Source organism: Salmo salar, chromosome 02 (assembly GCF_965601325.2).
Source record: "Salmo salar chromosome 02, fSalSal1, whole genome shotgun sequence".
Lineage (NCBI taxonomy): Eukaryota > Metazoa > Chordata > Actinopteri > Salmoniformes > Salmonidae > Salmo > Salmo salar.
The window spans coordinates 84,228,200-84,246,731 of NC_138292.1; the positions used below are offsets into that span (position 1 = coordinate 84,228,200).

At 46.2% G+C, this 18,532-nt stretch overlaps 2 protein-coding genes and 12 non-coding genes across 14 annotated transcripts; 2 read left to right on the top strand and 12 right to left on the bottom strand.

The window, feature by feature from the left end:
• Nucleotides 1–53: 53 nt before the first annotated feature.
• LOC145864355 (U6 spliceosomal RNA) lies at nucleotides 54–164 on the bottom strand. Its single transcript, XR_014382924.1, has one exon. It is a non-coding gene; the product is annotated as a U6 spliceosomal RNA (small nuclear RNA).
• A 786-nt stretch (nucleotides 165–950) lies between these two features.
• On the bottom strand, nucleotides 951–1,057 carry LOC145864377 (U6 spliceosomal RNA). Its single transcript, XR_014382942.1, has one exon. It is a non-coding gene; the product is annotated as a U6 spliceosomal RNA (small nuclear RNA).
• A 782-nt stretch (nucleotides 1,058–1,839) lies between these two features.
• Nucleotides 1,840–1,946, bottom strand: LOC145864378 (U6 spliceosomal RNA). The gene has a single exon (XR_014382943.1). It is a non-coding gene; the product is annotated as a U6 spliceosomal RNA (small nuclear RNA).
• An 809-nt stretch (nucleotides 1,947–2,755) lies between these two features.
• LOC145864379 (U6 spliceosomal RNA) lies at nucleotides 2,756–2,862 on the bottom strand. The gene has a single exon (XR_014382944.1). It is a non-coding gene; the product is annotated as a U6 spliceosomal RNA (small nuclear RNA).
• An 816-nt stretch (nucleotides 2,863–3,678) lies between these two features.
• LOC145864380 (U6 spliceosomal RNA) lies at nucleotides 3,679–3,785 on the bottom strand. The gene has a single exon (XR_014382945.1). It is a non-coding gene; the product is annotated as a U6 spliceosomal RNA (small nuclear RNA).
• A 790-nt stretch (nucleotides 3,786–4,575) lies between these two features.
• LOC145864381 (U6 spliceosomal RNA) lies at nucleotides 4,576–4,682 on the bottom strand. The gene has a single exon (XR_014382946.1). It is a non-coding gene; the product is annotated as a U6 spliceosomal RNA (small nuclear RNA).
• An 828-nt stretch (nucleotides 4,683–5,510) lies between these two features.
• On the bottom strand, nucleotides 5,511–5,617 carry LOC145864382 (U6 spliceosomal RNA). Its single transcript, XR_014382948.1, has one exon. It is a non-coding gene; the product is annotated as a U6 spliceosomal RNA (small nuclear RNA).
• Nucleotides 5,618–6,432: 815 nt separating this feature from the next.
• On the bottom strand, nucleotides 6,433–6,539 carry LOC123739970 (U6 spliceosomal RNA). Its single transcript, XR_006768076.1, has one exon. It is a non-coding gene; the product is annotated as a U6 spliceosomal RNA (small nuclear RNA).
• Nucleotides 6,540–7,335: 796 nt separating this feature from the next.
• LOC123731959 (U6 spliceosomal RNA) lies at nucleotides 7,336–7,442 on the bottom strand. The gene has a single exon (XR_006762942.1). It is a non-coding gene; the product is annotated as a U6 spliceosomal RNA (small nuclear RNA).
• Nucleotides 7,443–8,276: 834 nt separating this feature from the next.
• On the bottom strand, nucleotides 8,277–8,383 carry LOC123740002 (U6 spliceosomal RNA). Its single transcript, XR_006768101.1, has one exon. It is a non-coding gene; the product is annotated as a U6 spliceosomal RNA (small nuclear RNA).
• Nucleotides 8,384–9,160: 777 nt separating this feature from the next.
• Nucleotides 9,161–9,267, bottom strand: LOC123739992 (U6 spliceosomal RNA). The gene has a single exon (XR_006768094.1). It is a non-coding gene; the product is annotated as a U6 spliceosomal RNA (small nuclear RNA).
• Nucleotides 9,268–10,095: 828 nt separating this feature from the next.
• LOC123739981 (U6 spliceosomal RNA) lies at nucleotides 10,096–10,202 on the bottom strand. Its single transcript, XR_006768087.1, has one exon. It is a non-coding gene; the product is annotated as a U6 spliceosomal RNA (small nuclear RNA).
• Nucleotides 10,203–11,518: 1,316 nt separating this feature from the next.
• On the top strand, nucleotides 11,519–14,678 carry LOC145864235 (uncharacterized). The gene is made up of 9 exons (XM_082969537.1): nucleotides 11,519–11,984; nucleotides 12,068–12,158; nucleotides 12,260–12,427; nucleotides 12,522–12,628; nucleotides 12,718–12,801; nucleotides 13,253–13,404; nucleotides 13,536–13,975; nucleotides 14,075–14,396; nucleotides 14,616–14,678. Exons 1-9 carry the CDS (start codon nucleotides 11,519–11,521, stop codon nucleotides 14,676–14,678), a joined length of 1,893 nt encoding a protein of 630 aa, XP_082825663.1.
• A 697-nt stretch (nucleotides 14,679–15,375) lies between these two features.
• LOC145862644 (uncharacterized) lies at nucleotides 15,376–18,391 on the top strand. Its single transcript, XM_082967683.1, has 6 exons — nucleotides 15,376–15,424; nucleotides 15,503–15,715; nucleotides 15,813–16,147; nucleotides 16,427–16,686; nucleotides 16,795–17,043; nucleotides 17,141–18,391. Exons 2-6 carry the CDS (start codon nucleotides 15,520–15,522, stop codon nucleotides 17,595–17,597), a joined length of 1,497 nt encoding a protein of 498 aa, XP_082823809.1. The 5' UTR covers nucleotides 15,376–15,424; nucleotides 15,503–15,519; the 3' UTR covers nucleotides 17,598–18,391.
• Nucleotides 18,392–18,532: the final 141 nt, after the last annotated feature.

Genomic DNA, 18,532 nt, shown 5'->3' on the forward strand with positions numbered 1-18,532 from the left:
ATATCTTCCCATCACTCGGCCAATCTCTGTTTGGTTCATTGCTCTGTGTCTCGAAATATGTAGGAAAATAGGAGCTTACGGATTTGCTGTCATCCTTCGCAGGGGCCATGCTAATCTTCTCTGTATCGATCCAATTTTAGTATATGTGCTGCCAAAGCAAGCACAATACAAACCTAAGAGAGGCCCTCATATATAGAACACAACCCCTCTGATGGTTCTGGTCATGGTTGGGGTCAAACAGGGTTCAAACTGACCTTCAGACTCTCAAAAACTACCCTAAGCCTTTTATGATTCAGGGCTCTTGGTCTCTAACCCCTCACCTGCTGCTTTAAGTTGCTCCTCCCCAAGTCTTTGTTCCTCTGCCCCGACCACTTCCCACCCTTCCCCCATTTTCTGCAACATGGCCTGGCAAAAGATACTTATAACTAACTCCCCAATTAGTAGAGAGAGAGAGAGAGAGAGAGAGAGAGAGAGAGAGAGAGAGAGAGAGAGAGAGAGAGAGAGAGAGAGAGAGAGAGAGAGAGAGAGAGACTAACTTTGATGTCTGTTTAAAATGTTGTGACATTCAAGTTTGTTATGTTTAATAGAGCTGGACTAAGATTGAAACCCTGTCTCCCTCTCCAATTCATTTGTATATATTGAGTAAAGTTGGACTCAGAGTGCAACCTGGTCTCGCTCCCCAATTAATTTGTACATTTTGAAAAAAGTTGAACTCAGTCTGCAACCTTGCCTAACTCCCCAATTAATTTCAAAATTTTGAATAAAGTTGGCCTAAGACTGCAAGCTTGTCTCACTCCCCAATAAGGACCGCTTCACGAATTTCTATCTCTCACCCAGCATTTCCCCACCTCCTTAGACTGAGAAGAATTGGCAATTGATTTCCCCCATCACTACCAGCCAATCTTCTCTGTTTGGTTCCAATTGCTCTGTGTCTCGAAAATAAGTGTGAGGAAAATAAGGAGCGCTTCACGGATTTGCGTGTCATCCTTTCGCAGGGGCCATGCTAATCTTCTCTGTATCGATCCAATTTTAGTATATGTGCTGCCAAAGCAAGCACAATACAAACCTAAGAGAGGCCCTCATATATAGAACACAACCCCTCTGATGGTTCTGGTCATGGTTGGGGTCAAACAGGGTTCAAACTGACCTTCAGACTCTCAAAAACTACCCTAAGCCTTTTATGATTCAGGGCTCTTGGTCTCTAACCCCTCACCTGCTGCTTTAAGTTGCTCCTCCCCAAGTCTTTGTTCCTCTGCCCCGACCACTTCCCACCCTTCCCCCATTTTCTGCAACATGGCCTGGCAAAAGATACTTATAACTAACTCCCCAATTAGTAGAGAGAGAGAGAGAGAGAGAGAGAGAGAGAGAGAGAGAGAGAGAGAGAGAGAGAGAGAGAGAGAGAGAGAGAGAGAGAGAGAGACTAACTTTGATGTCTGTTTAAAATGTTGTGACATTCAAGTTTGTTATGTTTAATAGAGCTGGACTAAGATTGAAACCCTGTCTCCCTCTCCAATTCATTTGTATATATTGAGTAAAGTTGGACTCAGAGTGCAACCTGGTCTCGCTCCCCAATTAATTTGTACATTTTGAAAAAAGTTGAACTCAGTCTGCAACCTTGCCTAACTCCCCAATTAATTTCAAAATTTTGAATAAAGTTGGCCTAAGACTGCAAGCTTGTCTCACTCCCCAATAAGGACCGCTTCACGAATTTCTATCTCTCACCCAGCATTTCCCCACCTCCTTAGACTGAGAAGAATTGGCAATTGATTTCCCCCATCACTACCGGCCAATCTTCTCTGTTTGGTTCCAATTGCTCTGTGTCTCGAAAATAAGTGTGAGGAAAATAAGGAGCGCTTCACGGATTTGCGTGTCATCCTTTCGCAGGGGCCATGCTAATCTTCTCTGTATCGATCCAATTTTAGTATATGTGCTGCCAAAGCAAGCACAATACAAACCTAAGAGAGGCCCTCATATATAGAACACAACCTCTCTGATGGTTCTGGTCATGGTTGGGGTCAAACAGGGTTCAAACTGACCTTCAGACTCTCAAAAACTACCCTAAGCCTTTTATGATTCAGGGCTCTTGGTCTCTAACCCCTCACCTGCTGCTTTAAGTTGCTCCTCCCCAAGTCTTTGTTCCTCTGCCCCGACCACTTCCCACCCTTCCCCCATTTTCTGCAACATGGCCTGGCAAAAGATACTTATAACTAACTCCCCAATTAGTAGAGAGAGAGAGAGAGAGAGAGAGAGAGAGAGAGAGAGAGAGAGAGAGAGAGAGAGAGAGAGAGAGAGAGAGAGAGAGAGAGAGAGAGAGAGAGAGAGAGAGAGAGAGAGACTAACTTTGATGTCTGTTTAAAATGTTGTGACATTCAAGTTTGTTATGTTTAATAGAGCTGGACTAAGATTGAAACCCTGTCTCCCTCTCCAATTCATTTGTATATATTGAGTAAAGTTGGACTCAGAGTGCAACCTGGTCTCGCTCCCCAATTAATTTGTACATTTTGAAAAAAGTTGAACTCAGTCTGCAACCTTGCCTAACTCCCCAATTAATTTCAAAATTTTGAATAAAGTTGGCCTAAGACTGCAAGCTTGTCTCACTCCCCAATAAGGACCGCTTCACGAATTTCTATCTCTCACCCAGCATTTCCCCACCTCCTTAGACTGAGAAGAATTGGCAATTGATTTCCCCCATCACTACCGGCCAATCTTCTCTGTTTGGTTCCAATTGCTTCTGTGTCTCGAAAATTAGTGTTAGGAAAATAAGGAGCGCTTCACGGATTTGCGTGTCATCCTTTCGCAGGGGCCATGCTAATCTTCTCTGTATCGATCCAATTTTAGTATATGTGCTGCCAAAGCAAGCACAATACAAACCTAAGAGAGGCCCTCATATATAGAACACAACCCCTCTGATGGTTCTGGTCATGGTTGGGGTCAAACAGGGTTCAAACTGACCTTCAGACTCTCAAAAACTACCCTAAGCCTTTTATGATTCAGGGCTCTTGGTCTCTAACCCCTCACCTGCTGCTTTAAGTTGCTCCTCCCCAAGTCTTTGTTCCTCTGCCCCGACCACTTCCCACCCTTCCCCCATTTTCTGCAACATGGCCTGGCAAAAGATACTTATAACTAACTCCCCAATTAGTAGAGAGAGAGAGAGAGAGAGAGAGAGAGAGAGAGAGAGAGAGAGAGAGAGAGAGAGAGAGAGAGAGAGAGAGAGAGAGAGAGAGAGAGAGAGAGAGAGAGAGAGAGAGAGAGAGAGAGACTAACTTTGATGTCTGTTTAAAATGTTGTGACATTCAAGTTTGTTATGTTTAATAGAGCTGGACTAAGATTGAAACCCTGTCTCCCTCTCCAATTCATTTGTATATATTGAGTAAAGTTGGACTCAGAGTGCAACCTGGTCTCGCTCCCCAATTAATTTGTACATTTTGAAAAAAGTTGAACTCAGTCTGCAACCTTGCCTAACTCCCCAATTAATTTCAAAATTTTGAATAAAGTTGGCCTAAGACTGCAAGCTTGTCTCACTCCCCAATAAGGACCGCTTCACGAATTTCTATCTCTCACCCAGCATTTCACCACCTCCTTAGACTGAGAAGAATTGGCAATTGATTTCCCCCATCACTACCGGCCAATCTTCTCTGTTTGGTTCCAATTGCTCTGTGTCTCGAAAATAAGTGTGAGGAAAATAAGGAGCGCTTCACGGATTTGCGTGTCATCCTTTCGCAGGGGCCATGCTAATCTTCTCTGTATCGATCCAATTTTAGTATATGTGCTGCCAAAGCAAGCACAATACAAACCTAAGAGAGGCCCTCATATATAGAACACAACCCCTCTGATGGTTCTGGTCATGGTTGGGGTCAAACAGGGTTCAAACTGACCTTCAGACTCTCAAAAACTACCCTAAGCCTTTTATGATTCAGGGCTCTTGGTCTCTAACCCCTCACCTGCTGCTTTAAGTTGCTCCTCCCCAAGTCTTTGTTCCTCTGCCCCGACCACTTCCCACCCTTCCCCCATTTTCTGCAACATGGCCTGGCAAAAGATACTTATAACTAACTCCCCAATTAGTAGAGAGAGAGAGAGAGAGAGAGAGAGAGAGAGAGAGAGAGAGAGAGAGAGAGAGAGAGAGAGAGAGAGAGAGAGAGAGAGAGAGAGAGAGAGACTAACTTTGATGTCTGTTTAAAATGTTGTGACATTCAAGTTTGTTATGTTTAATAGAGCTGGACTAAGATTGAAACCCTGTCTCCCTCTCCAATTCATTTGTATATATTGAGTAAAGTTGGACTCAGAGTGCAACCTGGTCTCGCTCCCCAATTAATTTGTACATTTTGAAAAAAGTTGAACTCAGTCTGCAACCTTGCCTAACTCCCCAATTAATTTCAAAATTTTGAATAAAGTTGGCCTAAGACTGCAAGCTTGTCTCACTCCCCAATAAGGACCGCTTCACGAATTTCTATCTCTCACCCAGCATTTCCCCACCTCCTTAGACTGAGAAGAATTGGCAATTGATTTCCCCCATCACTACCGGCCAATCTTCTCTGTTTGGTTCCAATTGCTCTGTGTCTCGAAAATAAGTGTGAGGAAAATAAGGAGCGCTTCACGGATTTGCGTGTCATCCTTTCGCAGGGGCCATGCTAATCTTCTCTGTATCGATCCAATTTTAGTATATGTGCTGCCAAAGCAAGCACAATACAAACCTAAGAGAGGCCCTCATATATAGAACACAACCCCTCTGATGGTTCTGGTCATGGTTGGGGTCAAACAGGGTTCAAACTGACCTTCAGACTCTCAAAAACTACCCTAAGCCTTTTATGATTCAGGGCTCTTGGTCTCTAACCCCTCACCTGCTGCTTTAAGTTGCTCCTCCCCAAGTCTTTGTTCCTCTGCCCCGACCACTTCCCACCCTTCCCCCATTTCCTGCAACATGGCCTGGCAAAAGATACTTATAACTAACTCCCCAATTAGTAGAGAGAGAGAGAGAGAGAGAGAGAGAGAGAGAGAGAGAGAGAGAGAGAGAGAGAGAGAGAGAGAGAGAGAGAGAGAGAGAGAGAGAGAGAGAGAGAGAGAGAGAGAGAGAGAGAGAGAGAGAGAGAGAGACTAACTTTGATGTCTGTTTAAAATGTTGTGACATTCAAGTTTGTTATGTTTAATAGAGCTGGACTAAGATTGAAACCCTGTCTCCCTCTCCAATTCATTTGTATATATTGAGTAAAGTTGGACTCAGAGTGCAACCTGGTCTCGCTCCCCAATTAATTTGTACATTTTGAAAAAAGTTGAACTCAGTCTGCAACCTTGCCTAACTCCCCAATTAATTTCAAAATTTTGAATAAAGTTGGCCTAAGACTGCAAGCTTGTCTCACTCCCCAATAAGGACCGCTTCACGAATTTCTATCTCTCACCCAGCATTTCCCCACCTCCTTAGACTGAGAAGAATTGGCAATTGATTTCCCCCATCACTACCGGCCAATCTTCTCTGTTTGGTTCCAATTGCTCTGTGTCTCGAAAATAAGTGTGAGGAAAATAAGGAGCGCTTCACGGATTTGCGTGTCATCCTTTCGCAGGGGCCATGCTAATCTTCTCTGTATCGATCCAATTTTAGTATATGTGCTGCCAAAGCAAGCACAATACAAACCTAAGAGAGGCCCTCATATATAGAACACAACCCCTCTGATGGTTCTGGTCATGGTTGGGGTCAAACAGGGTTCAAACTGACCTTCAGACTCTCAAAAACTACCCTAAGCCTTTTATGATTCAGGGCTCTTGGTCTCTAACCCCTCACCTGCTGCTTTAAGTTGCTCCTCCCCAAGTCTTTGTTCCTCTGCCCCGACCACTTCCCACCCTTCCCCCATTTTCTGCAACATGGCCTGGCAAAAGATACTTATAACTAACTCCCCAATTAGTGAGAGAGAGAGAGAGAGAGAGAGAGAGAGAGAGAGAGAGAGAGAGAGAGAGAGAGAGAGAGAGAGAGAGAGAGAGAGAGAGAGAGAGAGAGAGAGAGAGAGAGAGAGAGAGAGAGAGACTAACTTTGATGTCTGTTTAAAATGTTGTGACATTCAAGTTTGTTATGTTTAATAGAGCTGGACTAAGATTGAAACCCTGTCTCCCTCTCCAATTCATTTGTATATATTGAGTAAAGTTGGACTCAGAGTGCAACCTGGTCTCGCTCCCCAATTAATTTGTACATTTTGAAAAAAGTTGAACTCAGTCTGCAACCTTGCCTAACTCCCCAATTAATTTCAAAATTTTGAATAAAGTTGGCCTAAGACTGCAAGCTTGTCTCACTCCCCAATAAGGACCGCTTCACGAATTTCTATCTCTCACCCAGCATTTCCCCACCTCCTTAGACTGAGAAGAATTGGCAATTGATTTCCCCCATCACTACCGGCCAATCTTCTCTGTTTGGTTCCAATTGCTCTGTGTCTCGAAAATAAGTGTGAGGAAAATAAGGAGCGCTTCACGGATTTGCGTGTCATCCTTTCGCAGGGGCCATGCTAATCTTCTCTGTATCGATCCAATTTTAGTATATGTGCTGCCAAAGCAAGCACAATACAAACCTAAGAGAGGCCCTCATATATAGAACACAACCCCTCTGATGGTTCTGGTCATGGTTGGGGTCAAACAGGGTTCAAACTGACCTTCAGACTCTCAAAAACTACCCTAAGCCTTTTATGATTCAGGGCTCTTGGTCTCTAACCCCTCACCTGCTGCTTTAAGTTGCTCCTCCCCAAGTCTTTGTTCCTCTGCCCCGACCACTTCCCACCCTTCCCCCATTTCCTGCAACATGGCCTGGCAAAAGATACTTATAACTAACTCCCCAATTAGTAGAGAGAGAGAGAGAGAGAGAGAGAGAGAGAGAGAGAGAGAGAGAGAGAGAGAGAGAGAGAGAGAGAGAGAGAGAGAGAGAGAGAGAGAGAGAGAGAGACTAACTTTGATGTCTGTTTAAAATGTTGTGACATTCAAGTTTGTTATGTTTAATAGAGCTGGACTAAGATTGAAACCCTGTCTCCCTCTCCAATTCATTTGTATATATTGAGTAAAGTTGGACTCAGAGTGCAACCTGGTCTCGCTCCCCAATTAATTTGTACATTTTGAAAAAAGTTGAACTCAGTCTGCAACCTTGCCTAACTCCCCAATTAATTTCAAAATTTTGAATAAAGTTGGCCTAAGACTGCAAGCTTGTCTCACTCCCCAATAAGGACCGCTTCACGAATTTCTATCTCTCACCCAGCATTTCCCCACCTCCTTAGACTGAGAAGAATTGGCAATTGATTTCCCCCATCACTACCGGCCAATCTTCTCTGTTTGGTTCCAATTGCTCTGTGTCTCGAAAATAAGTGTGAGGAAAATAAGGAGCGCTTCACGGATTTGCGTGTCATCCTTTCGCAGGGGCCATGCTAATCTTCTCTGTATCGATCCAATTTTAGTATATGTGCTGCCAAAGCAAGCACAATACAAACCTAAGAGAGGCCCTCATATATAGAACACAACCCCTCTGATGGTTCTGGTCATGGTTGGGGTCAAACAGGGTTCAAACTGACCTTCAGACTCTCAAAAACTACCCTAAGCCTTTTATGATTCAGGGCTCTTGGTCTCTAACCCCTCACCTGCTGCTTTAAGTTGCTCCTCCCCAAGTCTTTGTTCCTCTGCCCCGACCACTTCCCACCCTTCCCCCATTTTCTGCAACATGGCCTGGCAAAAGATACTTATAACTAACTCCCCAATTAGTAGAGAGAGAGAGAGAGAGAGAGAGAGAGAGAGAGAGAGAGAGAGAGAGAGAGAGAGAGAGAGAGAGAGAGAGAGAGAGAGAGAGAGAGAGAGAGAGAGAGAGAGAGAGAGAGAGAGAGAGAGAGAGAGAGAGAGAGACTAACTTTGATGTCTGTTTAAAATGTTGTGACATTCAAGTTTGTTATGTTTAATAGAGCTGGACTAAGATTGAAACCCTGTCTCCCTCTCCAATTCATTTGTATATATTGAGTAAAGTTGGACTCAGAGTGCAACCTGGTCTCGCTCCCCAATTAATTTGTACATTTTGAAAAAAGTTGAACTCAGTCTGCAACCTTGCCTAACTCCCCAATTAATTTCAAAATTTTGAATAAAGTTGGCCTAAGACTGCAAGCTTGTCTCACTCCCCAATAAGGACCGCTTCACGAATTTCTATCTCTCACCCAGCATTTCCCCACCTCCTTAGACTGAGAAGAATTGGCAATTGATTTCCCCCATCACTACCGGCCAATCTTCTCTGTTTGGTTCCAATTGCTCTGTGTCTCGAAAATAAGTGTGAGGAAAATAAGGAGCGCTTCACGGATTTGCGTGTCATCCTTTCGCAGGGGCCATGCTAATCTTCTCTGTATCGATCCAATTTTAGTATATGTGCTGCCAAAGCAAGCACAATACAAACCTAAGAGAGGCCCTCATATATAGAACACAACCCCTCTGATGGTTCTGGTCATGGTTGGGGTCAAACAGGGTTCAAACTGACCTTCAGACTCTCAAAAACTACCCTAAGCCTTTTATGATTCAGGGCTCTTGGTCTCTAACCCCTCACCTGCTGCTTTAAGTTGCTCCTCCCCAAGTCTTTGTTCCTCTGCCCCGACCACTTCCCACCCTTCCCCCATTTCCTGCAACATGGCCTGTACAAAAGATACTTATAACTAACTCCCCAATTAGTAGAGAGAGAGAGAGAGAGAGAGAGAGAGAGAGAGAGAGAGAGAGAGAGAGAGAGAGAGAGAGAGAGAGAGAGAGAGAGACTAACTTTGATGTCTGTTTAAAATGTTGTGACATTCAAGTTTGTTATGTTTAATAGAGCTGGACTAAGATTGAAACCCTGTCTCCCTCTCCAATTCATTTGTATATATTGAGTAAAGTTGGACTCAGAGTGCAACCTGGTCTCGCTCCCCAATTAATTTGTACATTTTGAAAAAAGTTGAACTCAGTCTGCAACCTTGCCTAACTCCCCAATTAATTTCAAAATTTTGAATAAAGTTGGCCTAAGACTGCAAGCTTGTCTCACTCCCCAATAAGGACCGCTTCACGAATTTCTATCTCTCACCCAGCATTTCCCCACCTCCTTAGACTGAGAAGAATTGGCAATTGATTTCCCCCATCACTACCGGCCAATCTTCTCTGTTTGGTTCCAATTGCTCTGTGTCTCGAAAATAAGTGTGAGGAAAATAAGGAGCGCTTCACGGATTTGCGTGTCATCCTTTCGCAGGGGCCATGCTAATCTTCTCTGTATCGATCCAATTTTAGTATATGTGCTGCCAAAGCAAGCACAAAACAAACCTAAGAGAGGCCCTCATATATAGAACACAACCCCTCTGATGGTTCTGGTCATGGTTGGGGTCAAACAGGGTTCAAACTGACCTTCAGACTCTCAAAAACTACCCTAAGCCTTTTATGATTCAGGGCTCTTGGTCTCTAACCCCTCACCTGCTGCTTTAAGTTGCTCCTCCCCAAGTCTTTGTTCCTCTGCCCCGACCACTTCCCACCCTTCCCCCATTTTCTGCAACATGGCCTGGCAAAAGATACTTATAACTAACTCCCCAATTAGTAGAGAGAGAGAGAGAGAGAGAGAGAGAGAGAGAGAGAGAGAGAGAGAGAGAGAGAGAGAGAGAGAGAGAGAGAGAGAGAGAGAGAGAGAGAGAGAGAGAGAGAGAGAGAGAGAGAGAGAGAGAGAGAGAGACTAACTTTGATGTCTGTTTAAAATGTTGTGACATTCAAGTTTGTTATGTTTAATAGAGCTGGACTAAGATTGAAACCCTGTCTCCCTCTCCAATTCATTTGTATATATTGAGTAAAGTTGGACTCAGAGTGCAACCTGGTCTCGCTCCCCAATTAATTTGTACATTTTGAAAAAAGTTGAACTCAGTCTGCAACCTTGCCTAACTCCCCAATTAATTTCAAAATTTTGAATAAAGTTGGCCTAAGACTGCAAGCTTGTCTCACTCCCCAATAAGGACCGCTTCACGAATTTCTATCTCTCACCCAGCATTTCCCCACCTCCTTAGACTGAGAAGAATTGGCAATTGATTTCCCCCATCACTACCGGCCAATCTTCTCTGTTTGGTTCCAATTGCTCTGTGTCTCGAAAATAAGTGTGAGGAAAATAAGGAGCGCTTCACGGATTTGCGTGTCATCCTTTCGCAGGGGCCATGCTAATCTTCTCTGTATCGATCCAATTTTAGTATATGTGCTGCCAAAGCAAGCACAATACAAACCTAAGAGAGGCCCTCATATATAGAACACAACCCCTCTGATGGTTCTGGTCATGGTTGGGGTCAAACAGGGTTCAAACTGACCTTCAGACTCTCAAAAACTACCCTAAGCCTTTTATGATTCAGGGCTCTTGGTCTCTAACCCCTCACCTGCTGCTTTAAGTTGCTCCTCCCCAAGTCTTTGTTCCTCTGCCCCGACCACTTCCCACCCTTCCCCCATTTTCTGCAACATGGCCTGGCAAAAGATACTTATAACTAACTCCCCAATTAGTAGAGAGAGAGAGAGAGAGAGAGAGAGAGAGAGAGAGATTTGCGCTATTTGAAGGGCATTCTTCTCTGTTCCAAATGTTCTTAATTTTTCCAAATGTCTCCTCCAGTCAGAGCTTCAGCTTGTTTTAAATATGAGAAAGAGAGCAAAATCCACCAATGGAAGCCTAGCTTGTTCCAAATGTTTTTACCCAATCATCGTCCTACAAAGTTCTAGTAACGTCAACACATCACAAAAATCTTCATCTGGCAGCCATTGATTGATCATACCGAGTATCTGAGGTAATTTTACTTAATTTGCAGCCAAGTTAACATCAACGACTATAAATGTGGTGAAATATGACTATAACACGTCTAGCCAACCGATTTTTTTTTACTACAAGGGCTATCCGAACTGTGTAATTTAACAACGTCTGTAGATCGCTAGCTACTGTATCTATAGTATAGTGTGCTGAATGCTGCGCACAGACATTGATGATACCTGGTGAATATATGAGGGGATTGTGTGCTTAGTTGGCAAAGAAATAAAAATAATCGTCGAGTAAGTGTGGTGAAATATGACAACAAGTTTAGCCAACCGAATTGTTTGACTACAGGGGCTACCCGAACTGTGTAATTTAACAACGTCTGTAGATCGCTAGCTACTGTAAACAAGGTTTACAAAGCTCACAAACCTGTAAAATCGTAGCTAACATTTATATCAACTCAAAGTTGGAATTCTATACTATTTAATTGTCTATTTCCCTTCGTTTTTTCATGGCATGTGTTTGAAGTGTATGCAGTTGAATGCATTGTATGATATGTGTCTTTCTATGAATTTAACTCAACTGAATTTAAATGCATATGAGTGAATAATCAACCTAACCCTAAGCCGGCACCCCCCCAAACCATACCACTGATATCATCCTATGCCCTGTCCTCCTCCAAGCAGACCTATCAAGCAAACGTAAGTTCCTTTATATGTATCTAATACAGTTATGCTGTCACTTGTCACTGCACTCATCAGTCATGATAATTGTTTTGTTTTTTTCTTGCCTCCTAAGATGGAAACTCCAAAGTTCCGGTTCACGCCCTCACAGGAGTTGGTCCTCAAGGCCACACCTCAGGCAGTGAAGGTGGCCGCTGACGGCCCCCCTGCTTCGGGTGCTCAGGGCCCTCCTGTGGGGGCTAAGAAGTGGGAGGAAGTGGAGGCAGAGGCTCGAGCCCGCGTCGTCTCCGAGGGAGGTGACCCCGGTGCAGAGATGGTCGTCCTGAGCCGGTGCACGGTTCAGTTCGGCAAGTACCGGGGTCAGACCTTCAAGTGGATGATGGAGAACGACGTGGGCTACATGGTGCACGTGGTAACAGTGCATCAGAAGGAGAGGGCGCGAGAGCGCAGTGTTTCCCAGCATCCCCTGATGGCCAACAAGGACGCCTTGACTCGCTACTCGTGCGCCTATCCGGCCTTCGATGAGATGGTCAGGTTCAACCGGGCGCACGAGGAAGCTAAAGTCCTGTCCTCCCAGCCAGGTGAGTTTGTTTAATTCTCCTCATTTTATGTAAGATGTAACTCTGTTGCTCTGACAGTTAATTGCTTCCCGTGCTGATTTCAGGCCAGGAGGGCAAGGCCCTTGTTGGCATCGGGAAGTACAAGTGGGACACGCTGCAGGACCTGTATGAGGCTACGGGTGCGGACAGGATAAAGTAAGGGGCGCGTGTCTTTTTGTGTTTTCTATGTTCATCTCTTTATTTTTTATGCAACATTTTACATCTGAAACGTTCCCTCTGCTTTGTCTCACACACAGATATGTCAGGAGCATGAGGACGCAGACACCCCGTTATCCTGGGAGTGCGATGGCCGCCTTGATTAGCTACATCCAACGCAGAGACCAGGAGGGGGTAGCTGCTGTGGCCAGGCCCGCCGCAGCCAGCACCAGCCCCACCAGCACCACCCGGCCCAAGAGTGCGGCTACGTAAGTGTTACATATCATCTTAAAGGAAAATATAACTCTACTTGTTGCACACAGTTGGAAATGATGACATATTTGCTATGTTTTGTTTTCAAAGGCATCTTGGTCCTGCGATCTCTGCGTTCCTTTCAAGGCGCGCTCTCGCCCCTGGTGAACTGCAGGCGAAGATGAAGAAACTTATTGCTTCTCAGCCTGCAGTTCAAGGTGAGTGTGAAGTTACACATGTAAGATAAATATGAACTTTTTGGATAAGCTGTGTAGCTCACAATCCTTTCTCTCTCTACGTGATATAGGGGTGTCTTTCCCTCGACCAGCACTGCCATCGACCGATCTATCGGACGCAGAGCTGGTCAAAGCAGCTGCTGACATAGACACATGTATGTTTTTACGCCACTATTAATTGACATAGGATATTCTGATACGTTTTGATAAGTATTCAGTTGAAGTTTGCCGACATATTAGTGTTTTAAATATTTTTTCCTATCATCAGCCCAAGGAAATGTATTGGTAAGAGTCATCTGGGTTTAGAGGAGAGTCGCTGCATGTATGCACTATTTAATATCTTACCTTGTCATTGTAGCTGTCATCCTGCATGTAGCTGTCATTCTGTATGTCACTTAATCATGACTTCTCTTTCTCTTTTCCATTTTAATCACTAATTTCATTTCAGTTTTACACTCAAACTTGACCAACACTCATTTAATATTTTAACTGAATCACTGTTATCTACATTTGTAATATGTCTGTCAATTCATGCTTGCATTTATTTTATTTATTCATTCATTCATTCATTCATTTAACCAATTTATTTCTGTGTCACTGCAAAAGCCGTAGCCCCACAGGTCCCCCGATCGCTCCCTCGGCCTCTGCCTCTAACTTCACAGGTCCCGGTCCATGCCCCGGTCCATGCCCAGAGCGAAGAGGAGGATTTGCCCCGGCAGTCCTTCCTGCCTCCAAGGCCCTCCTCAAAAAGTGCTGAGGTAAATTCATCAACTGTAATTACTCCACATTGTTAAGATATTAAACACTATGCCAAATTGGACACCAATTTGATTACCATCCCTTCTCCCCGCCCCATCACTCTCTCCTCTCACTCAGCTGCTGCTCCCAGAGAGTTGGCGTTCATCTCTCACCAAGGAGCAGCAGCGGTGGATCGGCCACACGCTGTTCACCAGGAACAGTTTTGGGAGGTCGACACTCGCCACCAGACCTGGTCACGTGGTGGACGCCTCCCCAACCGCGGCCGATCTACAATCAGCCACCCGCATCCCCTGACCCCTTCTTCGCATGTCAGCTGTTCCTTTGGATGCCCGTACGTATATGGGCATACAAGCTGGCATGTCCCCAGTCTGGGTGCAGAGGCACACTCTGCAAGGCTGGGCTCTACAAGACCATCCGGAGGGTCTTGGACATCGACCGCTGGTATCTCATGGCCACTGAGTACCTGGAATGCGGTCGGTGTAAGAAGAAGGTCGCGGGGTGGTCACGGGACCTTGTCAGTCAGCTGGACGCTCGGCATCGCTGCCAGTTTCCAGCAATATTGACATACAAGTAAGTTCACAAGATTTTGTTAGTTAGTAATAAAGTAAAATGAATGCATGTCATTCATATGCTTTATATCTCTCTCTCTCTCTCTCTCTCTCTCTCTAGGCTGTCCTGTGACCTGCGGGTTGTGAGGATGCTGAGGTCGCGCACTTTGGGGAACAGTGCGTCACAGACCTACAGCAAGCTGTGTGAAAGTCACAGCGAGTCGTGGATGCGGAGTTGTATACGGTACCTCGGGGAGTGCGAGCAGTTTCTGGCCTTGAGCACTGGGCGGCAGTTCACTTATCCACCGGAGATGCCCCCGGTGCCCTCACCCGTCTGGCTGCTGACAGTCTACAGCCATGACGTGCTGTCGCGGCTGGACGAGGTGAAGGCCAGGGTCACCTCCATCTTTGGGTCCATCTTAAAGATGGACTCTACAAAGAAGGTGAGTTTTCACTTAGAAATGTAAAGATAAGTCATGTCTGATTTTGTGTGTGTGTGTGTGTGTGTGTGTGTGTGTGTGTGTATGTATATATATATATATATATATATATATATATATATATATATATATATATATATATATATAATTAATTAATTAATTAATTAATTAATTAATTAAAATAACGTCTTGACCTTTCTGTCTTTGTGTGTCTGTCTCCAGGTGACTAAAAAGCTTGCGGGGTACCGCTGCAGACACGGCCGCCTGGGTTACCAACGTTGGTAACGAGCATGGGCAGGTCCTCGTCAGTGTCCTCACTGCTGGTGAGGGCGAGGGCCTGCTCCCCATGGCGGCTGGTCTCATGGAGCGGTACCCGGCTCGCCGGGGTGGCGCCCCCCCAGCTCATGTACGTGGACCGAGACTGCTGCTCCAGCTTCGGCGGATCAAAGACAGCTGCCATGTTCAATGAGTGGGACCGGCTGGTGGTTCGGCTGGACATCTGGCACCTGATGCGGCGGTTCGCGTCAGGTGTCACCACTGAGAGCCACCAGCTCTACGGTCCCTTCATGCGGCAGCTGTCAGTCTGCATCTTTGAGTGGGATGCAGGCGATGTCCGCAGACTGCTGGAGGCCAAGAGGTCTGAGCTGGAGGGGAAGCACGGGATGGTCGGCCTCACCGAGGCGGAGGTTTCGAGGAAGATCGGCAGGAAGGAGATGGCGCTTCACTGTCGGCGTCGTACGCGTGGGGCTGCGGCGACTGAAGTCCTTCTCCTTGACCTCCTCGAGACCTTCAACGGCGAGAAGGGGGTCGATACCCTGGGCATCCCGTTGCTGGACTCAATCCGCATCCAGGAAATCTGGAATGAGCAGAGGCGCCACCTCCACTGCATACAGGACCCCACCCGGTGTACAGCTGTACACCGAGACTGGCAAAATCACCAAGGGCAGCGTGATTTTGCCGGTTTATCGCTGCGCACCGGGGCTCCACATCCTTGGAGTCATTCCACCTCCACCTCAACCGGTTCATCCCAGGTAATTGTCATTGTGGAGCTTAATGTTTAATGTTAACAGCAACAGCTCTCCCACCCTAATCATGTATTGTTCTCTCAGGTACCAGGGCAAATGCAATGCATTTCCAGGCATTCCTGTTGGATGGACTGGTGAGGTGGAACGAGGACCGTGCGCAGACAGCAGTTGAGGGAAAGAACAGGCAGCCCCTGCTCTCCTACAGTGGCCACCTGCAGCACATCCTTAACCTTAGCAGCCAAAGGGTGCTTGGCAAGGAACAGGTTAAGGACTACTCCAAGCCTAGCAAGTACACGGGTAAGTCGAGTAAGAGAATGAACATTTACATCCCATTAACACTTCCCTACTCTGCTTTTGCCTGATTTTTTTTTAAATATATTTTTTGCTTTAATAGGGGAACTCCTCGGAGTGGAGTACCTGTACTCGCAGACTGGCAGAGTGCTGCAGGATGTCAGTGTGGACCCTGACTTTCCGGAAGAGGCAGCCGCCGTCGAGCTGCTCGACGAGGAGGACGAGGGCTTTCAGGAGGATGTGGACCCGACGGTCCACATCCCTCATGTCACTCCCATGATCGCCCCGTCCTCCAGCTCAGCGGCACCTCTGTCAGGGGAACCCGCTGACGCACCCAGGTCTGGGCCATCCAGTCCCACCGCCCCTGAAGACGGAAGCTCTCCTGAGGCCCCTGATCAACACGGTTCTCCTCACCCTGAACACTCCTCTGATTCAGAGGTAATTATAATTGACCTTTTCTGGTGTTGAGAACAAAAATACATGCTATTGCAACCTCTTTGAAATGTGGAATTGAGACCTAAACTCCATTAATACTCACAGTAATCATTCAGTAAACAAACAGGGTTATTAATTTTTTTTAAACCTAGTTTAATTTCAAAATAATCCGTCAGTGTGATTTATCAGTTACACAATGTAAAATAACATCTATTTCCTTTGTAGAAACATCTTATGTGTGACATCGTCCTCATCGATTCTTTCATGTCTCTTTATCTTCAGGGGGAGACTCAAGGCCCTGATGCAATGCCGGGGTACCAGCATGTCCGCAGGCTTGCCAGGGCCTTGGTGGAGGTGAGGAGCCGTCAGGGGCTGTCGGACCGCAGGGTAGACGGTCTGGTGGCGCTGTGGCTGGCGCTGCCAGACTTTGACAAGCAACGTTTGATCTACCCTGCCCGGCACCAGGAGAGGATCGTTCAGGGGCGGTTCAAGGCATCGAAGGGGAAGTCGTCCATTATCCTAGGAAAAGACTCTCTCCAACGGTATGTTGTTAGTGTTCATGTCCTCCACCTTACTATTATATTGCCTGCCTTTACATTAAGGTTCATCATTTTTCAATGTTCTCTAATTATTTATCTCCTCTGTTTCAGTTGCCTTCTCGGACTCAACTCGGGCCCTGCCAATTGGCCAGGCACCAGCCGTTTGGTGGAGGCAATTTGCAGTCAGCTCTGCCAAATCCATCCCAGCGCCACGCAGTCTGCCGGCGTCAAAAAGAGCAGGTGGGCGCTCATTCTGGCTGACTACGTGGCCATCCGGGAGGCAGTGCTGAACAGCCCGAGGTTGATGGCCCAGACCAACATTCAGCTCTTTGAGCTGAATCAAAGGACCATCAGTCAGTGGTAAGACATTAACTTATGGAGAGACTTGTTACATAAAGCCATGTGACTAATGACAATCTGAGTGACAGCTTGCGTTTGTTTTCTCTACCTGTTTCAGGTACTCTCGGCGTCAGAAGGAGAGGGAGAGGATGGTGCTGCAGCAGGGATTGGGGCTCGCTGTTGCCCCCAGCGTCACCGCCCAGCCCCTCCCTGAAGCCAAGCCCCTCTACTACCAGCGGGAGGGAATCCAGGCACCCTTCCCTTTCCCTACGCCGCCCCCCCGGTCCCACGCCAGACCACCCAGCAAGGACGGCCCGCCCAAGCGCCCATTCAGCCAGCCCACCTGGAGCAACAACCCCCCGCACTTCCCGGCCCCTCCCAAGCCCAAGGACAACATACGGGCCGCTCTTCACCTCCTCCAGTGCCAAGGACAACGGCTTGGAGGAGGAAGAGGATGGCGGACGACACAGAGGGCGTGGCGGCCGGGAAGAGAAGGCAACGTGAGCATTACGTCTGCGCCAAATGCGGGTTGCCGAAGCGGCGGGAGACGGGCCACAGCCGCTTCGGCGGCGTAGCGTTCTGCTCTGTGACTGCGGGGGGTAAGACCGTGGCCCAGTGGCTGGCGGAAATGAAGGACGCTAAAGGGAGAGGTGAAGGACACTGAGCCACTGGCTGGGTGGTTGGACGTTTTTTTTTGTAAATAGTTCACTGTTCCCCTCTACCTGGACCGAGACCTTGAGCGCGGTGTAGAGGCTTGTGTGTTATGATGACCCTCAGAACTGCCTGTAGTCTATAAGACTACTGGTAGGGTCACCCATGGTAGGCAGTTATGAGGCGAGACACCAGACTAACATCGGTCCGTTCCCAAGCAAAATGCATGTTTTAATTAGCACATTAACATTTTATTTACATAGTTCAATTAAAGGACTGTATAGCAAAGACAGACAGACAGGATAGTGATGAACCTGTAAAAAAACTAGGATAGACATTAAAATATACAAATCAAACATGATTTATCAATACATTTTCAAGTGAAAACTCAACTTTTTGGTAGAGCTAAGCTAATGTTCTTTTTCTACAGCAGTAGCTATAACACATGAATAGCTTACCTTTTGCTAGTATAGACATTTCTGTCCACAGGTCGGGCCAAGATGCACTAGTGCCAATGTTATACATACACATGACTGTTAAAAGAAATAGATAGAGCCTGTATGAATGCACACACACACACAATATAATATATATATATACTGTAACATTACATTAATTACTGTGTGTTATTCGATTTGTAAAGATTGCTGACATTTGTTCATTGGATTTAAATTGCAATAATAATTGTCTTTCATTAAAACTCCAAGACTGGGCCTCTGTGTCTATTGTCATCACTGTTTAGACCTGGTGCACATGGCTACTTAATATGCATTGTTGACACACACAGCAGCTGCCAAACTCCTCCTCTCACCCAGCAAACCCCCCCCTTTCCCTCCTCCTTGGACAGAGAAGAATGGGC